General features: G+C 37.3%; 1 protein-coding gene across 24 annotated transcripts in view; it reads left to right on the top strand.

Annotated features, from left to right (window-relative positions):
• The window catches only part of MEF2C (myocyte enhancer factor 2C), a 161,473-nt gene that overhangs the window by 77,515 nt on the left and 62,594 nt on the right, over nucleotides 1-21,364 (top strand). For all 24 annotated transcript variants that reach the window (XM_045197815.2, XM_053911963.1, XM_045197816.2 and 21 more), the window contains one exon: nucleotides 12,555-12,758. In XM_045197815.2, coding sequence (XP_045053750.1) covers nucleotides 12,555-12,758 — 204 coding nt within the window. The remainder of the gene's footprint in view (nucleotides 1-12,554; nucleotides 12,759-21,364) is intronic.

Here is a 21,364-nt window from a genome sequence, read left to right on the forward strand (position 1 = left end):
GGGCTAATCACAGTTCTAAACTTGAGAGTTACAACCTACTAAACTAATATAAAATTTATGGAAATTGAGATGGATTCTCTCCTTAAATATGAGGAGCTGGATAATTTAGAAATACAAATTAATTGCTTCAAGAAAATAACTTTGTAATGAATTGTAAACCATGAGTTATAAAAACAGAGTAATCATCACATGGTTTTCCTTTGTCATCTCCACAGACAGAACTTCCAGACTTGTCAGTTGCTGGTATTCACGTCAAAAGTGCATATTGTTTGAGAGGAAATTATACTTTACGTAATATAGAAGAGTTATCCATGTTAGGCAACGAATATCTGGAACTTTGGTTCAAATCAAGTGAAGGAAAATTTCAGTAACTGCAAAAGTGTTCATTTTTCTACCTCTAAATCCAAAATAAACCTGCAAATACCTCATACTGAAGATTTTTATGCCTTTTTCCCCTCAGTATCATTTCTTAACAACTAACCACCTCCCTTACACTTCTATTAAAATTTTTATTAAGCTCATTTTATATAAATGAAATTAGCATGTATCATAGTAATTTATTGGGACATAGTAGTGACAATACATCTCAGAAGTGAATTACAGGGGATATCGATGCATTCTGTGGATACCTACTTAAAGATTCCCCATGCGTGTAAGCTAACCGTTCTTTCATTAATCTTAAATCACCAAGGGGAAAAGTTTTTGTTGGAATTGTTGGTGATTGAAGAGACTGAAAAAGAAAACCTAAAGGAAAAATGAGAAAGTGTACTTTTGAGAATTTTCAAATCAAGGAAAGCAGTAGCCAGAGTGCTCAGATGTCTAACAGCTATGACATCAGGCCATTCATTCGTATCATATTCCTAGTAATCTGCAAACAATTCACAAGCGGTCTTCCCCCTGTATGGTTGAATCATAGTCTAGTGCACCACATACTTCTTATGCGTCTGATAAATGTGGGACATTTTATATCTATGTGAGCTAGATCTATCCCTTCACTGTCAGAAAGGCATTATCTCAACTGCAGTGGGATTCACTCAGCTGTCCTTCGTAGAACATCCGAGGGAGGTCAAAATGTTTACAAGGGAAAGGAAACTCTTCCTCTAGAATTCTATTACTGGATTTAAGAAATAAGCTCCTCATAAACTTGAGGGCTCCAAGACTTTTTGTTGTTTCAGTCTAATTTGTCTATCTTGTATAATTTCCATTTTAAAATTGTAGTTCATAAAATTTCTGATGTTTGGGTTTATTGTATCTCAATCATTTAGTGTGCAAAGGTGACAATGAATGGCACTTTCCACTTCTGTGAATGCATGCACACACCTTGTTTGCTACCAGTCACCTTGTGCTTTGCAAATGCACAAACTCTGTGTGACATTGTATTACTGAGAAACCAGCACTAAAAATATTAACATCATAAATAGACCACATAAACCAAAAGGTTTCTTCTAAACTGTAGATTAAAAAACATGTTGCTGATACTTCAAAAGCCATGTCTTTTGCAGTCTAGACTAACTTTAACATTGTAATTTGTTCATTTAAAATGAGCTCCTTCAAAAATTAATATGGTGAAAGTATTTTGAAAATTTACATCAACACACTCTTATTGGAAACAATTTAGAACACCTCACCTCAAAATAATGACTTTAGTTTTAAAAACGTACATAATTGGAGTGGGGTGGAGGGATGGGGAGAAAAGGCATACAACTGTAATTGAATAACAATAAAAATTTTTTTTAAACTTTACATAATTATTTTTTGAATATATATTTGCATTTCTTTGAAATACTTTAGACCACGCATAGGAATAAGAGAACCATTCTAAATGTTTTGAAATTTGACTTTTAATTTTAAGTTGGAACAGTTTAACTTAAGAAATCACTAACATTTAAATAACATTTCAACAAATGTAACTGTTTGGAAACTACAAGGGAGACAGCCTCCTGCCTTCTGTCTTGCAAGGATTGATTTGGAAGGCCCTGAGGGAGAAAATATTGGAGTTAGGAGGTAAACCTGAAGCCATTGTGGAAAGGAAGAAGTTACACTCTTCCTGTTATGACAGGAAATGTAGACAAATGTGCTTCCTGAGCATTTACTCAGCAGGGAATGAAGTAGTCTTTGACCTTTACCTTAGGTACATTTTGGCTTTGTTAAGCTAGTAAACATGTTTTTGCCCCCAAAATATGAATCTGGTTTATTTTATTCTTCTCAGATTCAAATTATATATTTTATGTATATGAGGTATAAAGAAATAGAGGTGTTTATTTTATGACTGCATCTCCAGATTGGATTTAGAATGTAAATCAGCCCTTTATCAAACAAAGCAGTCTTCAGTAGCACATATAAGAAATTAAAAATATATTGTGCAATAGTCTTCTCTTTTTAAAACCCAAGACATTTTTAGGCTTAAAAATGGACCACAATAACATCTTTTAAACCCTGATAAGTTTAATAATTGTAGATTATCCTTCTTCCTTTGCCTCATGTAGACAAATAATCAGAAATCAGCTATCACACATTTTAAAACCAAGGCTCTATGAGCTTGTTAATACACACAAAAGTTTATTAACATGCATTCAATTATTTAATTATAATCTAATCTATTTTTATATATTTTTTTCAGAATACTATGCAAAGCTTAAGATTTAAAGTTTTTTTGAGGTTTGGGGTGTTGACTTAGGAGGAGGGGTTGGTAGGGTTCTAAATTCCATACTATCAGCCCCTTGTTTAAATCTTTTTATCGCATTCAGAATTTTAAGGACCACTGCTCGAAACTCCTTTGGAAATCCCTGCATTGCAGTGAAACCCAGCTCAGTTTGCTTGAGGCTCATGAGGACAATAGTCCTCTTTGCAGCCCCAATACACACACTGCTGTCTCATCCTTGCAAGTTATGCTGGAGGGTTGCAAGCACATGGTAGCAGTCTGCTTGAAAGAGTGGCTCGCTGCTCTTTAAAGAGCCTTTCTTTTACTGAGGCCGGCCCCGTCATTGTATAAAGGAGCGCTTGTCTAGAACACAAGTCTGCAGTGGCATTACTTCCTCCCACCGAGAGTAATCATCAAGCCTAAAGCTCGAAAGCCTTTCTAATGACAGACTGAATTAAACAAAATAAAATTGAAGAGGAATACTTTAGAACAGTTGTACCATTACTTACTGTCAGGAACAAGCCAGAAGAAGAAAAAGAGCATTTAAGAGGGCATTTCCCTTTTTCAATTAGAGATTGTCCTTGCAGACTCCTGACTCCATCCCCAACCCTTTAAACACAGAGGAAGACCTAGTGGCTGTGGATTAGAGAGTGCATTGTGCCTATGACCTGTCCATCTTGTCACTCATTAGTCACTCTGTTTCCTTAACTGGGGGGAAACAGATTATCAGATTATCGAGACTGGGAGTGAGGAGGAGTGGATCTAAAATATTTTCATAGGATGAAGGTTAAATTAATCACTACTCTATTTAGACAAAAAATAATAATAATACCTTGAACTGTTGAAAATAGAATAAGCTGAGTATTCTAATAGTCCCAAACAGATTCTTTTTTCCCTTGTCCCTTCAAATTTACATTTTTTAATTAAAATAACTTTTAGATTTATCTACAGTTAGACTGTTATCATGGCTTTCTTTTAAATAAATAGGAATTTAACACATTCATAAAACGTCTTCACCTTGGACCCAGTTGTTCTGAGTCACCCTTCAGCTCAGGGCCATCAGTGCCTGAGTTCACCCACAGGGCCCCATCTTCTGTGCCAGCAAATGAACTGGTAACAGAATACTTTCATCGAATTTGTTGGGGTGACATTGGTTAATAAAACCATACAGGTTTCACATGTTCAACTCTATAGCACATCATTTGCCTACTGCTTGTGCGCTCACCACCCAAAGTCAAGTCTTTCTGCCACCATCTCAAACAGACTCTAAAGTGAAGACACTAATACTACTTTATAAGTTAAAGAGATGAGTAAAAAGTTCTGCAGCCACTGAGCGGACTCATTGAGCCGTTGAATTCAGATCGGTCTTAAAGGCCCTGGCCGGTGTGGCTCAGTTGGTTGGAGTGTCATCCCAAAGATCGAAGGGTCGTGGGTTTGATTCCCAGTCAGCTCACATGTCCAGGTTGCGGGTTTGATCCCCGGTCAAGGTGCGTATGAGAACCGATTGACTTTTCTTTCTCTGCACCCCCCTTCTTCTCACTCTAATGAAAATACATCCTCAGGTGATAGTAAAAATAAATATTTTTTAAAAAAGATCAGGTTGAAAGAGTTCTGATGGGTAGAAGGAAGAATAAAATTATTGTTGCTTTCCTTAGTAATCAACGCTCTTGAAGTCCTTTAAAGTTAGGCCTCAGTTCCCATAGATGTGGGTAGCTGATGTTTCCAAAGGCCTTTTGCTGTCATTTATTCCGAACACTTTCCTGTAAGTTGCAAGGACTTCCACAGTTAATGTGGCAGAAAAGTTCTCCTGAGAGGGCGTTATGAACCGTGTCGGGATTAGGAGGGGGAACGGAGGAGGCACGGAGGAGGCTTGCGCGTGGTGTGGAGACTCATTATTACGTGTCCTTTCCATTCCACAGTAGTAAGACTAATTTCCCTACCCTGTAGGAAATGATACAGGAATCGTCCTCTGCTTTTAGAACTTGCTATTTACGTTGCCTGTGTGTAAATCAGAGCCCCACCTTTTGTATTGTGGCTGTAAACAGAACTGTTTGCTACCAACCAAAATGTTTCTCATTTTGTAAGATTTAAATAAACATCCACAAATATAGAGCTAGTGCATGCCCACCAGTGCATGCATGTGGCTCTCGTGGGCTTCAGTGGGAGTGGGAGTGGCTGGGGGTCTGAGGGCAGAGTTGGCTGTGGAGTCCACACAAAAGGAGCTTTATTGTCAGAACCTAGAAACTAATTTGTTCTAAATTTCAGTATTATCAGTATTATTTTTTTACTTCAACCTAGAAAACTTCCCTTACATTAATGAATGTGTTATGCACTACTCTGTTCGTACTCTTCAGAAAAACTGACGGTTCTCAATGGACCTGTACACTGTTCAATGAATGTCTGGCTGGGCCCATGCAGTGTTGATTTAAGCCCCAGAAAGGCAGCTGTCTAAATGAGGGCAGGGCACTGGCTAAGGGAAGTGTGAAGAAGGTTCTGTTTCCAGTTCATCCGCGGACTAGTTTTGTGACGTCGGATAAGGCAGTTCATGTCTGTCTTTACAGCATCATCTGAGAAATGGGGGTGAAAAACTGTGCCACATCATAATTTCAAAGAGTTACTATCGAATGAGATAACTTGTTATAAAGTCCTTGAACTTCTTAGAACACATTCACCAAATACGATCAACATCCTTACCTAAAAGTAACTATAATTGGATGTGCTCTAATTTCACCAACAAACCCACACACAAAATTTGACCCAGTCCAACTTTTCTTCTATTCAGTTTTACCAAATGCACATTTTTACTGTAAGTGAATATGACAAAAAAAGAAAAATAACTATGTGAAATTTTCCCCTCTCAGAGGCAGGCTTCCTATTAACATAGTTCGAGCATGCATATAAATTTATTTTTGCCATTCCTTTTGGATTGCAACAAATGCATAATTCTCGATCTATCTCTCCACTCATTTATTCATAAAATATTTAGCTAAGTATTTTTCTGGGACTTTGGATTACAAGATCAGACAGGAGATGTTCTGGGCTTTCAAGGGAAGCTCAAGGTCTGCTTGAGAGAGAACCTCCGATCTGGACATAAGAATGGTAACCCAAGTTGGCAGGTCCTAGGAAAGCAGCAGTATGTAACAGGAAGTGACAGAGCCTGCCGCGTCAGAGGAAAAAGTACGACCTACCTCTTACAGTGTTTCACTGTCAACAAGTCACTCACACTTATATTCTGTCCCTTAGTTTAAGTCTCATAACAACTCTCTAAGAAGCCTATTATTACCTCCGTTTTACAGGTCAGGAAACAGGGGTTCAGGTAAGTTTAGCAATTTGCCCAAGGGCACACAGCTTATAAATGTCAGCGCTCAGACTTCATTTTCAATTCCCATGTTTTTGCTTCTATGCTCAACTGCCCCAGTAACGATGCATATATACTGCTTCTTTAATAATAGCTTAGTAATGTGAATTTCCTGTTTTATCAATCTAGACCATTTTTTCTCTGCATTTTCAGCACTAAACATAATTTAACATTGTCTACTCGATTTTTTTTACCCTCTTTTCTATGTCTTCTAACTACAAAAAGAAAGTGACCTCATTTATTTCTTGGAGTATGGAAATTAGAGATGATTATGATAATATAGTGATGAGGTTGGGTGACTAAAACACAAGACATTTTGCAGGATGAAATTGCACAAATAGATTCTTGTTTTGAACCATACCACCATCACTCTAATTTTCCCCTTGACCCAACAGTCTGTGCTACCTAAGCAAAGAATCCAGAGATATGAAATCTGGAATAAATATTTTAAAGATCCTACTCTAGCTTCCTGCTTTGTACTTCATGAGACTTGGTCCACTCACGAACAGTTCTCATCACTAGGTTTTCTCCTGTTTGAACCTCTTTGTGATTTTCAACAATACTTTCTAACTCCGCTCCACAGAACAAAACAGAATAACTCATCTGCCTCTTCACATCTCCACAGGTCTTCAGATTTGGCATTTTACTTTTCACTCTTATTCTCTGGGTTAAACATTCCAGATTACCTCAATGATTTCAGGCAAAATTGTTCTCCCATCCTACAATAACCTCTTTGCCATTCAATAACCTCTCTAATTTTGTCAGCGTCTTTTTAAAATTTAATTCTCAAAATTGAATAGAATACTTAAAATTAGTTGGTGCTGACTAACAAAAATAAAATCATTAGAATAATTAATTCCCACATTGGAACACTAGAACTTTAGGTCCTTTTCCCAAAAGCAGCCACCACATTCATTTTCCCCCAACTGAGCTGTGTAATTGTATTTTTTAGTGCAAATGAAGACTAAAATTATCTATTTTGTCTTATTTCTAGTCTGTAGAAGAAGCTGTGGAGAGAGCCTCTACCATCTATTAGGTTATCGCCCAGATTTATCTTATATGCAGGTCTGATAAGCATGCCATCTACATCTTCTTCGTAACCAACAATGAAAAGGTTGCCTGAGGCAGGAAAGTCACCAAATTTCGTGGCCCTTTCTAGAGACATTCCCTTAAACTCAACACTGACCAATGAATTCATATTTAAATTATCTAAATTACTACCAGCCAGTTTCAAATCTATAATAATGTGAGAATTTAATCAAATACTTTGCCAAGTGTTCTTTGAAAATCTGAACTCATTAGAAAGTTCAATAAATTTTTGCTTAACAAATGAAGTCATCCTGAACTCTTAGATCCTCCCCCCTTATCTCTGCATCCTGTGATTGTAAAATTAAAATTTTATCTTCACAGATTTCCATCCTTCATGATGAGTCATCTGGGAAGGGAATAAAAGCTTTCCTCTGAACATTTTGAATTATTTTTTCTTGAAATCTAGAGCATATGTACATGTATATTTTCCTCCAGACATTCTCTGGTTTGTCTGTTATAGATTCCAAGGTGGTATCATTCCTTTCTCTCAAGATTCCTATTTCTAATATGTCAAACTTTTTGGTAAAATATATATACAAAATCTTTTTATTTTCTAGAGATTGTCAAAAAGGCAAGTCAAAAAATCTACATTCAGCAGAAAATTACACTGAGACATTCAGACTTTAAAACAGAGCATATTTCCATGTCATAGCCCACTCCTTCAGCTGTGCTCATTGGGTGTCCAATGGGCATCATTGGTGTGAGGCCAGAGGTGGGGTTTTCTGGGAGCTCAAAAGCCAGCAGGAAAAACAGACTTAAAAGCAACCAAACCTGTAATATTAAAGTAAGTCTCAAAATAGAGGTTTGTAAAAGTTCTAATGGGCAGCAAGGAGAAGGCGTGAGTTTTATATCAGTGTGACAGTGAAAGCCCCATACAAGAAGTTGGCGTTTAAACTAAGCCCTACAGCATGATTGGAGCCGGCCAGTGACCAGATGAAAAGGGGGAGGGACACTCACCACCATTAGGTTTCACCGAGTACAGGATGAGAAAGAACCAGTGTAGTAGCTTTCATTTCATATTCATCTCGATTGGGTTAACATCTACGGTTATCTTTCTTGCTCAGTTGAGAGAAAAAGTTGGTCAGAAAACAAAAGCTGAAAGAAATCACCCAACTCTATGTAAAAGTACAATTTCAGATAATTTATACTTGACTGAAAATATAACACTATTAACCAAATAATGAATTTTGTTTTAAATAAATTCCCTTTAAACATGAAAGAATTAAATGATGCATTCTTTCTCCAGCCCTGAGAAAGAAACGTGAGTTAGTGAGACAGATACAAAGTGGAAGCCCCACAGCACCCAGCACGGATGCCTGACAGACGAGAGGCTCAATAAGCATTGCTTAGCATGAGGTTTGGCAGGTCGAAAGTGCCTGATAAGAGTTGCTTGAATTGTTTTCTGTTCATGTAAATAGATTTTCCTCATTTCTTCTGACTGAATTATATAGAGCTGTATTTAACGAATGTGCCTTTTCTCAATTTCACATTCTAATTTCAATTCCTGATTCATACCTAGTAAGTTCTAGAGCGATTGTCAATATAGGGTGTGCGATGCCTGGCCTTACGCTAGGATTTACGCTTGAGGTCACTATCAAACTTAATGCCGAGACGTCTTAATACAACGTCATCCTTACATCTGGGTCTGTTTCAAGAGGTTAGGAAAAAACGTAAAATGGTCAGTATTTATACAGAGCCACTTGGCTTTCCATGCATTTTTACACATCAGGTCTCTTTAATTCTGAAAGCTAAATTTCAAGCTCTGATGCCACCTTAAGTCATATCGACTTTATCCTCTCAGTGCACCTTGACTGATGCAAACACTGGAAAAGAGCACCTCTTTGCCTATGGCTGTAAAAACAGTTTTCCACCTCACCTAAGGTTCAAAATATGTTACTGAAATAGAAATGGACTTGTTCCCATTACAAACTATTGTTACATTAGGAAAAATATAATGATTATAATACATTATTATATTTAAAAGTAAAAGCTTTCAATTGCAATCTGCCATTGAGTGGCATGTTTTAAAGGAAGAGTAATATCTCAGGTCTCTCTATAAAGCGTTATACTTAAAAACAATTTTATCTAACTATGAACAATGAGAAAAAGCATTATAAAATACATTTTGAATATGCCATGATGAATAGGAACATAGTACAGAATTAAATTTAGAGCAATTATGAGTAGATTTTGAAGATATTAAATACTTTATTATAGTCGTCATTTTAGTTTGCAGTTTTAATGAAAAGAAGCTACATGCGCTAACTTTTTTAACAGGCGATATTAAATAAGTGTGCATTATCCAGCAGCCTATTTGGTTGCACAAAAGTTGAGGAGGACCTAAAAGCAAACACAAATGGTGGCTTTAATGATATTTCTGTGCTGAAATGTACTTTGATGGTGAGTGTTGTAACGTGCTAAATTCTGAGGTTTCAGTACGACAGAAACCATACTGTACTGAGACCTTCCACCTACAGCTTGTGGTCACGAAAGTCTGATTAAAAGTGGCTTTAGATATATGAAAGCATTTTGGGTCAGTGCCTTTTCTATTGAACCTACTCTGTAGCCTATTTCACTAAGCAAAATACCAATATGCAGGTATATTTGCATAGCTAAATTGCATCTAAAAGAAATATTGAAAGACATTTTGTATAAATCTAAATGATTAATGATTGTGCTTTTTTACCTATTACAAAATGATAGTCTTTATTTAGCTCCTCCTTAATACTGATTACAGCTCATCTGAATGAGCCATAATAAAACATTTTCTAAAATAATATAATCAAATATGAAACTAAAATACTAGCTATATTTTATTAGAAGCACTTTAGTAAGACCATCAATAAACATAAAATATCAATAGAAGGTGCAACATTAACAGTTATTACAAAGAAAAATTGTTGAAGTTGAAATGTAAGTCACATATTCAAGTACATACTGACTAGTTATATGGGCTGGGAAATACCTAAATGCTATGTTCTCCAAAGAATGATCAGAGAGGATTTCATAGTTCGGCTCTACCTTTCCATCAGGCATAGTAAGCTCCTCTAATGCCTTTAACCAGGAGCCTCTTCAAGCCACCAAGACAGATAGATTTTGTAAGTTCTTCTTTTCCTGTAAGTCTTCTCAGAAAGGAATGGGAACTAAGATTTGTTGAGCTTCTACTTTAAGCACAGTGCTTGATACTGTACATACATTACTTTTTGTAATTCTCACAGCAACTCTAAGAGTAAGTGTTCTTTTCATTTTACAGATGAAAAATCAAACTCAAAAAGTTAAGTGAATATCTCATAACTAGTAAAGAGCTGATTCAGACTTCAGATCCAGGGACCCATGTTCTTTCCTTTCTACAATGCTGCCTTCTATACAGATATGATAAAACAATATAATCATTATTAAGTATAGATTTACCTTTTTAATGTTCTATTTATGAGTTGCTAAAAATTATGGGAAAAACTATGAAATAATTTTATATAGCATACATCAACTTGAAATTTCTAAAAACTTCACGTAATCGTTTTTCCTACTTTGATTTTTGTACTAGAAACCTTGACCATGTTCCCATCCCTGTCTGCTCTCCTGGGAGTGCAGCAGCGAGCAAAACAAAACCAGCACGTGCCCTCGTGGGCCACGCACTGCAGTGGAAGAGGCAGACATCAGACAAATGATCACACAAAAATACACCAATTAGAAAATTCAGCAAGGACTATTAAGGAAAAACAAAGAGTGATAGGTAAAACAACAAGTATTAACAAAAGTGCGGGGGAATGAGGAGACGGGAGACCAGGTTGTCTGCCTGCTAGTCCACAGTTCCTGCGGACACACAGTGTGGGATGCAGAAGGATTCAGAGTTCATGCTGAGGGCTCTAGTTTAGGTGAGTGAGTTTACGTTGAGATGGGGAATGCAGGAGGGAGCGCAGATTCAAGGTTGAAGATAAATAGTTTAAGCTTTGGGGGGGGGGGAGGTTGAGATTCCTAGGACGTTCAGATACACTTAGGACTGAAGGACATCCATTGGTTATCTGGAGACAAGGAGAAAAAGAAGGAATGGGAATCTAGGTAGGAGAATTACAAATAGTAGACAAAACCAAGCTGGCCACGGCTACATGGGTTGAATATGACAGTGAGAAAAAAATGTAAATACTAGTCCCGTTTGAAAATAATAACTACATCAAGTTAGTCAGCATTTCCCAGAGTATAGACCTCAAAAATTGAGCTCTGAAGAATGGTAGTAAGTGCTTTTCAAAATTAATAAATAAGCAAAGAAATAAATGTTCCGTCACCTGTAGGTTTGGGAAGCAGGTTAAACAAAGTTTAAGAACTTGATCAGCTTTTTGTATACCAATTTGCCTCATATCCCAAAAGTATTGGGCCATTGAGCTTCTTCTATTAAGGAGTGTTTTATGGAAATGATATTCTACAGAAGACCTGCTGGGAACACTGGATCATGTGAGGGCTTATAATTAAGAATGTTCATAGGTTTGGTAGGCAGACTGGAATTTAATCAAGAGAGGACTGAAATTGGGAACTGTGAAATCCATATTTCCATTTGATAGGACTGGCAGGTAGAAAGTATCCAAAGCCAGAGAAAAGGAGCTGCTGCAGAGGGCCCATCAGGAGAAAGGAAGTCCTTGTGAAGAGGAGGTTTGGAAGATTGGGATGAATTGAGGACGGAATGATTCCAGACACAGAGATCATCTAGGACAGGAAGCTGATAAGGGCGTGAATGATAGAGCCGCCTGGGAAATAGACAAGAAAGTGTGAACCTGAGAAACATTTTGAGGGAAAGAATTATGGGACTTGGTAATAGATTAGATTAAGAGAAGGAAAAAGCAAAGATAACAGTGCAGTTGCTGGCCTGGGAGAGGAAGAAAGATACACAGAAGAATGCAACCAAAACCCTCACGGTATTATGGCTAAAGTACTTCTCAATTCCCTGCTGGATCTCAGAAAACAGAATACAACACTGTCCGAAAGCATAGTCAGTCATATCCCTTCAAGTGTTTTCAATTAAATGGCACGAGACTACGCAATTTTAAGAATTTTTGAACACAAATATAGAATGCTGTGTTCATAATGTCATGTCCAGTTTTCAAGTGGTCAAAAAATAGTTCCAAACCTAATTATAAAGGAAAAATGCTAGCCATGCTGAAATTCATTTTCTAAAAAAATCTTACATTGTTCAAAGAAACATGAACGGTACTCTGGTCACCTTCATTAAAATTTCCTACATTAACTCTGGCATTTACAGTTCCACATCAGCACCAAGCTAGAAATCACACATTTTCAAATTCTGAGCAGAAATTAGTTTTAGATTTATTTTCTTCCTTTCCAAATGTGTTAGTGCCCAAGGGCCCCGACAATGGCACACTTTGTTTTACAAAAAAATAAAAAATACTGTTATAAAAAAAAACCCATGATTTATTTTTTCTTTAAAAAACCTGCCTGCTGCTCTCTTTTTCCCAGGTGACATTTACAAAGAGGAAATTTGGGTTGATGAAGAAGGCATACGAGCTGAGCGTGCTGTGCGACTGTGAGATCGCGCTGATCATCTTCAACAGCACCAACAAGCTGTTCCAGTACGCCAGCACCGACATGGACAAGGTGCTCCTCAAGTACACGGAGTATAACGAGCCACACGAGAGCCGGACAAACTCCGACATCGTGGAGGTGAGGGCGCATGTGTGGTTGGTGAGCCCACAGACTTTGGCAGAACCACAATTTGTTTGGACCCCCTTCCCCCCACACACATGCACAAGGACAACCTTCTTCCTTCCTAAGATGTTCATATTCCCACAGGTGCACCCAGGGTTATCACCCCCAACTAATACTCCACCCTTTCTTTCCCCTTCAAAATTCAAGTTAGAATGACGTGATCATAGGGACAACATAAATCTGGCCCTTGCCAAAAATCAAGCCCTGGTATCAAATTATTGGCCTCTTCCTTCATGTGTCCCCATTGCCCACTGCTAGGTTAGGACACCAGATTGGGAACTGTGGCCAAGGGATGGCTTTACCACATTTTGGATGACTTCTCATCATTTCTTTTAAGTATAGACTAGTTTCCCAGCATAGTCGATGAAAAAATATTTAAAAATGAGCTCACCCAACCTTACACTTCAGTTTTTACTCTATAGCTCTTCTTTCTAAGTTATTCTTCCTAATACATTCTTGCTGAAAGAGATAAAGATAATTATTCTCCTAGAAATGTTTTCCTCCAAATTATATAATTTAATATAACAGCAAAAACTGTTAATACACATACCATCAGAAATCTGACTAAAATGTATTTCTCTATGTTAGCTCAGTGTTTTACCAAGGTCAGATTTAAAACACTGTTTTATTATGACAACTGTAAAATAAGCACATTGAAACTCAAAACTATTTTAGGTTTGTTAACGTAAGTCACATTGCCATACAATATTAAGTGCTCTCGTATGTGTCCTATTTTAACATTATTGCCTTACAGCACCCTTCATAAGCAACGAATACTGAACCAGAAAAGAAGAGGTACAGTGAGGACTGTCCTTACCTGTCGATTTTTTCTCACCTGTCTACTCACGGTTTCCTAGGTTGTGACTGCTTTCCCAGGATTCAGAGAGAATTGATAGATGTTTCTAAAGGACGCAGTCCGAGTTGTTCTTGCCATTGCCCAGACTGTTTCCGGGTTATGAAAAACATCCGGTACTAACCCTGACCAAATTAGTCTGTCTCTCTCAGCCATCTTCACTTTATTTGTTGTAATTGTCTAAGACTAGTTCTCATTGCTTTGCTTTTATTTGGAAGTTTTCTAAAAGTATTCTGCTAACCAATTTGAACAAGTATTTTTCTTTCTTTCTTTTTTTTTTTTGCCTAATAAGACCAAGCAAATTATTTCAGAGAAACAAAAGTGGATGATAACTAGACCTAATGCGATACATGTTTAAAATACTTTAAGATATGCAGTATGGCACCCCATTTTTGTTTTTCGTTGACTGATGATTTTGTGTACTTGCCTCAATCTAGAAATTTTACGTTATTTATAAAACTTACCTACTGTGTATTTCAGATGGTATTTTATTCATGTGCACATATAAATGTGAAAACGTATGAAGAAACATGAACATGAACAGCACTAGTCAGTTATCTCATAGGTACTTCTGTGTCTGTGTGTGTCTGTCTGTGCCAGCTCATGCATGTTTAACAGAAGTTCCAAACACCAAACAACTCTGTACTCAAAACTTCTTCTCATTACCAAAATTATTACAACCAACATTTCAGGGTAACAAAATAATTTGATTTGGAGTTTGGCATTAGATTTAAACTGTCCCAGTCCTTAACATGACATGAAATGAAGAACCATATTAAACTAGTCAAAAATTTGTTGACTTTTAGAATTTTTTTTTTTAAGGAGTTTAAAATCTAGAAAATTCATCTGCTGAGGAGTTTGCTCAACAATGTCCTATGTGACTTAAAGGCAACTTAACACTTTCTATACTGCAAAGACTTTCATATTCTCGGACAGACGGGCATCTGGGCCAGACATCCTCCCAGGCCGCGAGAGGAGCACTGGGTTGGAAGTCAGACGGCCTGCATTTGAACCGTTGTCTCGCACAATCTCCCCATGTGACAAGTTAGCTACTTCTCACCTAGAAAATAAAGTCGTCGAATTTGAAAGTCCTTCACAACATAATTCTTCTAAAAGCAATACTTTTAAAAGAGATTAGAAAACAGCTCTGTTATCTTGTAGTTAGTATATGAAAACTCTGAAGCCCTCAAAAAGTCATTAGGGGATTCCTAGGCTGAATGTAAAGATTCCAAGGCATGATTCTTTGGCTGAAACTAACATGTGAGTCTGTTGTGTTCAACCACGTGAATCACACATTCTTCACCGCTTGCCTTTTCCACACTGCAGCAATAAGAGATGAGGGAGAAAGAGTGAAATGGGATGTGCTAAGCTCAGTAAAATTTACACCCCCTCCACATAGAGTCTTTCTCAACGTGCGGTTCATTGAAACCACTATGCTTGAGATTCTTGGCCAAGAGGGGATCTGAGTGGGAATCTGCATTTATAACACGTTTTTCAAGCATTCTTTTTTCCATTTAATTTTTTCCATCACCACTTATCCCCCATACCATCTTCCACCTCCATGCAGCCCCCCAGTTACCACACTGCCATTGGTGTCCATGAGTGCTGCACACTAACCCAGGCAACACTAAGACGTAAATTGTGCAGGATGCTACAGAACCTGTGATACAACAGGGGCTCGAATCTGTTTTTAGAATGGAGCTAACATGACGTTGAGAGTTAAGATAGTTTACTACTCCTGGGTACAATTTTGAGTACTACTTATTTTAATTTAATGGAATACATTTAACTGAGTAAGTTTCATGAGGAGCATAATATGTGTCAGGAAGGGTCATTGGTTATAGATATCCCTTCTGGACCATTACCCCTCTCCCTTAGCCCTCTGAAAACAGTTTACTCACAGCAAAAAAGGATTGGTGGGGAAAGAGAAATAATATGATTCCAGGCATTTAGACTGAAATATAAATTTCTGGACCATACCACAGAGTAGTGTAACAGGGTCATAGGAAACTGTACAGTGAGTGGGTGTTGAGAAAGATTCCTTCTTATAACAAAAAAAGCTCTACGTAATTATCATATCTTAGCTTGATAATTAGCACTGCCGTTACAATGGCACAAAGACTCATAGAGGCTTAACAGACAAGACGAGAGAGTTTTTTTATTATTATCATATTGTAATGCAGCCTGAATATCTGTTTAGATACAATATATAAATATGCCAGATTAGTAAATGTGTTAAATTTTTAATCCATTGGTTTCCAAAACACAAAACAGTTACTGTATTAAAAGCATTTCCTTTGAAGAAAGTCTATTTTATTTAAATCTGTGACAAATATACTGTATATTTACCCCAAATGCTAGTTTATGAGGCCGTTGAAATGCAAAAGGGATTCTGATGGCATTAAGGAACTTCCCCCTTCATGTCTTCTGTCTAGCTCCACTCCTGGTTGCCTTACCTGCCTTTCTGCCCTCACAGTTGACGTTGGGCTCTGTTGCTGGAAGAAGATATGTTGTTGAGCACTTCGGGATGACCTGAAGAACGCAGGTCCCTCAGGACATGCTTCCAGGCCATTCCTTCACCTAGCAACAATGTAGCAAGTGCCAGGAAAAGACAGGCATCCTTGTTAAGGATGTAAAACATATAAAAATTAACTTAGGAACAAAGAGGAGGCAAAGGAGCAATAACCTCATTAATGTAGTACAAGCTACTAAAAGGTATAAGCTACACAATGTATCAAAACTTTGATTCACTGGGGCAGTGAGGAGGGGTGGGGGGAAAATACAGAAAACTATACTTGAACAACAGTAAAAAAATGTTTAATAAAAAAAAAAAAAAACTTTGATTCAAACAGGTCGGTCATCGGCAGATCAGTCCAGGTGATCCTTGGAGTCCCAGAAATCCAAGATAGGTTACTCTATACCCCGCAAATGTTTCTAACCACAAAACCCATATGGGAGTGTCACTTGGCACCCTCTCACCCTTCTGTGACTCAGTGATTCTACTGATCTGCTCATCCAGTCGGGGCCAGTAGTCCAGTGACTAAGTCTGGGAAGGGAGTGAATTAAGAGGTCCTCTGCTACTCCCCAGGGAATCAAAAAGGCAGATGTAACTCCTGTAGAAGAAACCTCTGATTCATAAATGTCTCAGTAGAAGATTACTGGCTTTTTTTCTTTAATTCAAGGATAATCAAGAAGACCGTGGGTTGTGGAGGGGAGAGTAAAGGATGATATTTACATGAAATTTTACTTTCTGTCAACTGAAGACTATTTGAACTTAAAGACTTCTGAGAACAGGTGTTCCAGCAATATGTTTTCTTGCACAGTAACATTTAAGGACTGAATTGGGACTGGAAAAGCCTTAGGTTAGCTGATAAACTTCACAATGCCACCGGAGGTTATCAATAAGCTAACTACATAGTTTGATGAAAATTGATTAGAACAAAATTGAGAATTAAAGATAAATATAAAAAAGTTGATTAGTGTAATTTTTGTTGAAAAGCAAATATAGCAAATAGTGGAATTAGACCTCTTTACAAATTCTATATTACAGTTTGGGGAATAAATGTAAAATATGAAAGCCTATCTACTTCACTTGAGCTTTCATTATATCTAAACCAGTTAAATAGGTTTCAATGTTATACTTATAAAAATAAAGATATGTAAAATTATTGTTATGAGTGCTTTGTGGATAGATGTTACACACAGATACTTTTTTAAAGAGAAAATGTGTTCACATTTGTTCGATCATCTGTTGAATTTTCATTCTTTCATGTATTCATTCACTGAACAAAGATTGGCTGAATTCCTACCGTGTGCTACATGCCTTGGAATGCCTGGAGATATAAACACAAACATGGCCCCTCAAGGACTCTTGGTCTGTAAGATTGCTCACAAGGCCATGCAGAAGCTGGCCCTGTATTTCTCTTCCTCTCCAGCCTCGCCTTTTGCTGTTTCCCCCCAGCGAACTCCTTCCACCACTCCCATCCTGTACCCCAGCCACCTAAACAAGCCTGTTGCCCTCTGCTTCTCTAAACCCCATTTGTTTTGTCTTCAGCATTCCTTGCTAGGCCTTCCTTGGCTTTTCTTTTTCCTCTGTTCAAATCACTTATACTTTTAGATAGCCATCCTTGAACTGCGCACTAACTTGCGTTAAATCCCTTTCCTACATTACAGTCACAATCCGTTGTGTTTTCCCCATCAAAGCGCTATTGAAGAAGTTATCCACTAACCTGTTTTGTAGTAAAATTAGATGAATTGAAATTAGATAAAATATCTAATTCAGTTTCTCAGTTACAGCAGCTACATTTCGAGTGCTCAGTAGCCACCTGTGGCCAGTGACTACCGAATGGGAGAGGGGTAGGATGCAGGTAGAAGGCATTGACCGTCACTGCAAGTTCTATGGGATGCGCTGGTCTAGATTGAAATGTGAAAAGGGAGGCATGTAAAGTAATTGTGTTCTCAAGTTAACACCAAGATTAATTCTTCAATTTACAATTTGAAGAGTGCATTTCAGAGGTGAAGAACTGTGTGGAATCCAGAGCATAAATATTCACTTTTAGAGACACCTATTTAGAACTAAATACTTCACCGTAAAACAAAAGGCACGTTTTACCCCAGACCAGTAACCACAGAGCCAATCAGTAAACTTACCACCTGGTCAGAAAACTCTTACAAGTCATCCAGGCTAACGGGGAGTGCTAACCACATGACCTAGGTAATGTGTGGGTGTTGTTTTTTTTAACATGAAGCTTGGGAACGGAAAGATGGTAGGTCTTCCATGTTACCATTTTAAATTCACTTTTAGTTACATGGGCTGGTACTTAACTTCATAATTAGTAAACTAATTTTTTCAAAAAAACAGTTTTTCTTTATAAAGGAACTTAGTAAAATAATATTCTTGAGAACCATTTAAACTCTTTCTTAGGTTAATATAAAATATAATTAAAATAATTCTTATTGTGAGTACCTCAGTAACTCTGCCCTGTCTTCTGTTAAAGAAAGTATATAATTGTTTTTTAATAGCTACTACCGAAAAGTGAAAAAAGGATTAGTATACTTCATAAAGATTTAAACCTTCAATGTTGAGGCTTCCCAGAAAAGGGGGGAAAACTGATTTTGTAAAAAAAAAAAAAAAAAAAAGGTTTTGCATATTTCTTCTAAATTATAATGCTCATTTTTGTTTATATATATTTAAAAGGTTTTTACTAATAACTATAAATCATATTTATATTTGTTCTCCAAAGTCTAAAAGAACAAGTGGCTCTAAAATTTTATTCATATTTATTCATATTTCTCTTAACTACCACAATGGGTTTTTTATATATCAGATTTTTATATATCAAGTTCCTTTTTAAAAATAATGCCCTTGCTTAATTTGCATGTGTTTTGGAAGCATGAAAAGCTGCTTCACATCTCATTTATTTAAAAAATCATTGCTGAACAAATAACGTGCATGTTAGATTACTTGTTATATGCACTAGGCAGGAAAACTGAATTTTCTCTCATCTCTGTGATTGCACAATTCTAATGGCTTATAGGCATTAGTATCAACACAGAGTCAACAGAGAATTATTTAATAATAGTAGGAGCAGAAAAGACAATATGCTTTCAGATAAAGCCTTTTTTGTTAGTAATGTAACTTCTTTATAATTATAAATCATCACCATTTTATTATCATTACTATTTTACACAAACCCTCTTACCTGGAGCAAACCAAAGTCCTCATATTCCCCCCAATATCTGAAACTGAAGGGGACAAATGTTTAGCCTGGATCATAATCATCAACTTTTCCATATTTCCAGATACCACAGTATGTGGACCTTGGTATTGGATCACATGCTCGAAACAAAGGGTGCATTCTAGCCATTGTTTGGCTTTCAAAAGGATTAAATAAGATACCAAAGAGTAGAATATCCTTACTTCCTCAAGAGTTACTGAATATATTTATATGAAATATTCCAAAGGAATATTTTAGGAATATTCCAAAGTCCTGCCTAGACTCAGAATGAAAGATGATGAGTCTTTTAACTAAAAGATATTAATTATTTCAGTTACCTCACTGCATGTTTTAAACATTATTATTATAAATCTGTTTCCCCTCCCTGGAAGATATGATGATGTTTAAATTTATTTATCTCTGTTAACTCCAACTGCCAGCTCAATGTATGGAACATTGTAGACATTCAATAATGTTTTTTTTTTAAATATAAACATTTTTGACAGATTTTATTTATTTATTTCTGGAGAGAAAGGAAGGGTGGGAGAAGGAGAGGGAGAGAAGCATTAATGTGTGGTTGCCTCTTGCATGTCCCCAACTGGGGACTTGGACCGCAGTCCAGGCATGTGCCCGACTGGGAATCAAACAGCAACCGTTTGGTTCACAGGCCTGCACTCAGTCACTGAGTCACACCAGCCAGGTACTCAATAAATGTTGTATATAGCACACATATATACACATAGATATTTGTATATGCACACATCTATGTGTATATATAAATATATATATTAAAAAATTCACTGATGATTATTAAGATTTACCATGTTTTCTTAGTTGAAGTCAGATATGTTCTAATATTAATAAAAGTAAGAATATTTCAAGTGAACCAGAGATGAACAAAGAAAAACAATATGCACAAGACACTACCTACAAATATCGCTTGTAGTACTGGTGGAAGGTAAAAGACTTTTGAACCAATGTGCATTGGTTGATTCCCAGGAAAGCGAGAAGCAACTCATTGGCACTTGGGCCAGCTTCTGACAGGAGTGGTCAGTGGGTCTCCAATGAGACGCCCCCGGCTCAGTGTGAGTCCCTGGGGGCTCTGGCTGCCAGGTCGTTTCTGACTGAGTGGATCTGGAGCACAGCACAAGGCTATGTATCTCTGACAAGCTCCCAGATGATGCTGAAGCTGCAAACCAAACTTGAGTAGCGAGAATCTAGAGTACCTTTCCAAACATGTGTTTTCTCTGGTGTGGAGTTCAAAAGTACATGCTTGAACATTTCTTTTTTGTTGCTTTGCTGAGGGTTAGAATGGTGCCATAAGACAGGTTTTTAAAAAAATTGTATTTAATGGAACTGAGTCTTGAAAGCAAGTGAGTTAAGTTTCTGGAAGCACACTTAACAAGCCTGTCACTGCCCTGCGAGGTGGGTCACGTTGTCCTGAGCACTGCATCTCCTTGTGCCGTCCCCGGTGAGCGCCCAACAGTCAGTAGTGGCCGCGCAGAGCACCTGTTGAGGAAGATCTTGAGACCAGACTCAGAGGGCAGGTGTTACGTGGTTGGCTAGAAGGGGGTGCCAGGGGTGATGAGAATAGGTGTGCTTTCCTCCTTATCCCTGTGATCAGAATATTTCACTGGTCGTTCTGGGAAAAAAACTCCAGACTCCATCATTAAAAGGACTGTGATTAGCCCATGCTGCAGATGTACACAACAGACTGGGTGCATAGATTATGTTATTGGAAACATATCTCATTTTACTGATGGCTATTTGATACACTATTCAGTCATATCTCAATGGCATTTAGTGTATTTGTTACCCTGAAATTTAGCCACCTGATGGAAGTTCTGAATAAGGAAGAAAAAAATCCCTGTCAATTATTTCTAAAGGTCATAGAGTTAATGACTAGCCAGGAGGTTAATTAGAATCTGAAAGCCTCTTCATATCAATTAAATCTCTTATCTTTATGTTTTAGTAAATAAACTCAGTAACTA

This window comes from Desmodus rotundus, chromosome 1 (genome assembly GCF_022682495.2).
Source record: "Desmodus rotundus isolate HL8 chromosome 1, HLdesRot8A.1, whole genome shotgun sequence".
NCBI classification, from domain to species: domain Eukaryota; kingdom Metazoa; phylum Chordata; class Mammalia; order Chiroptera; family Phyllostomidae; genus Desmodus; species Desmodus rotundus.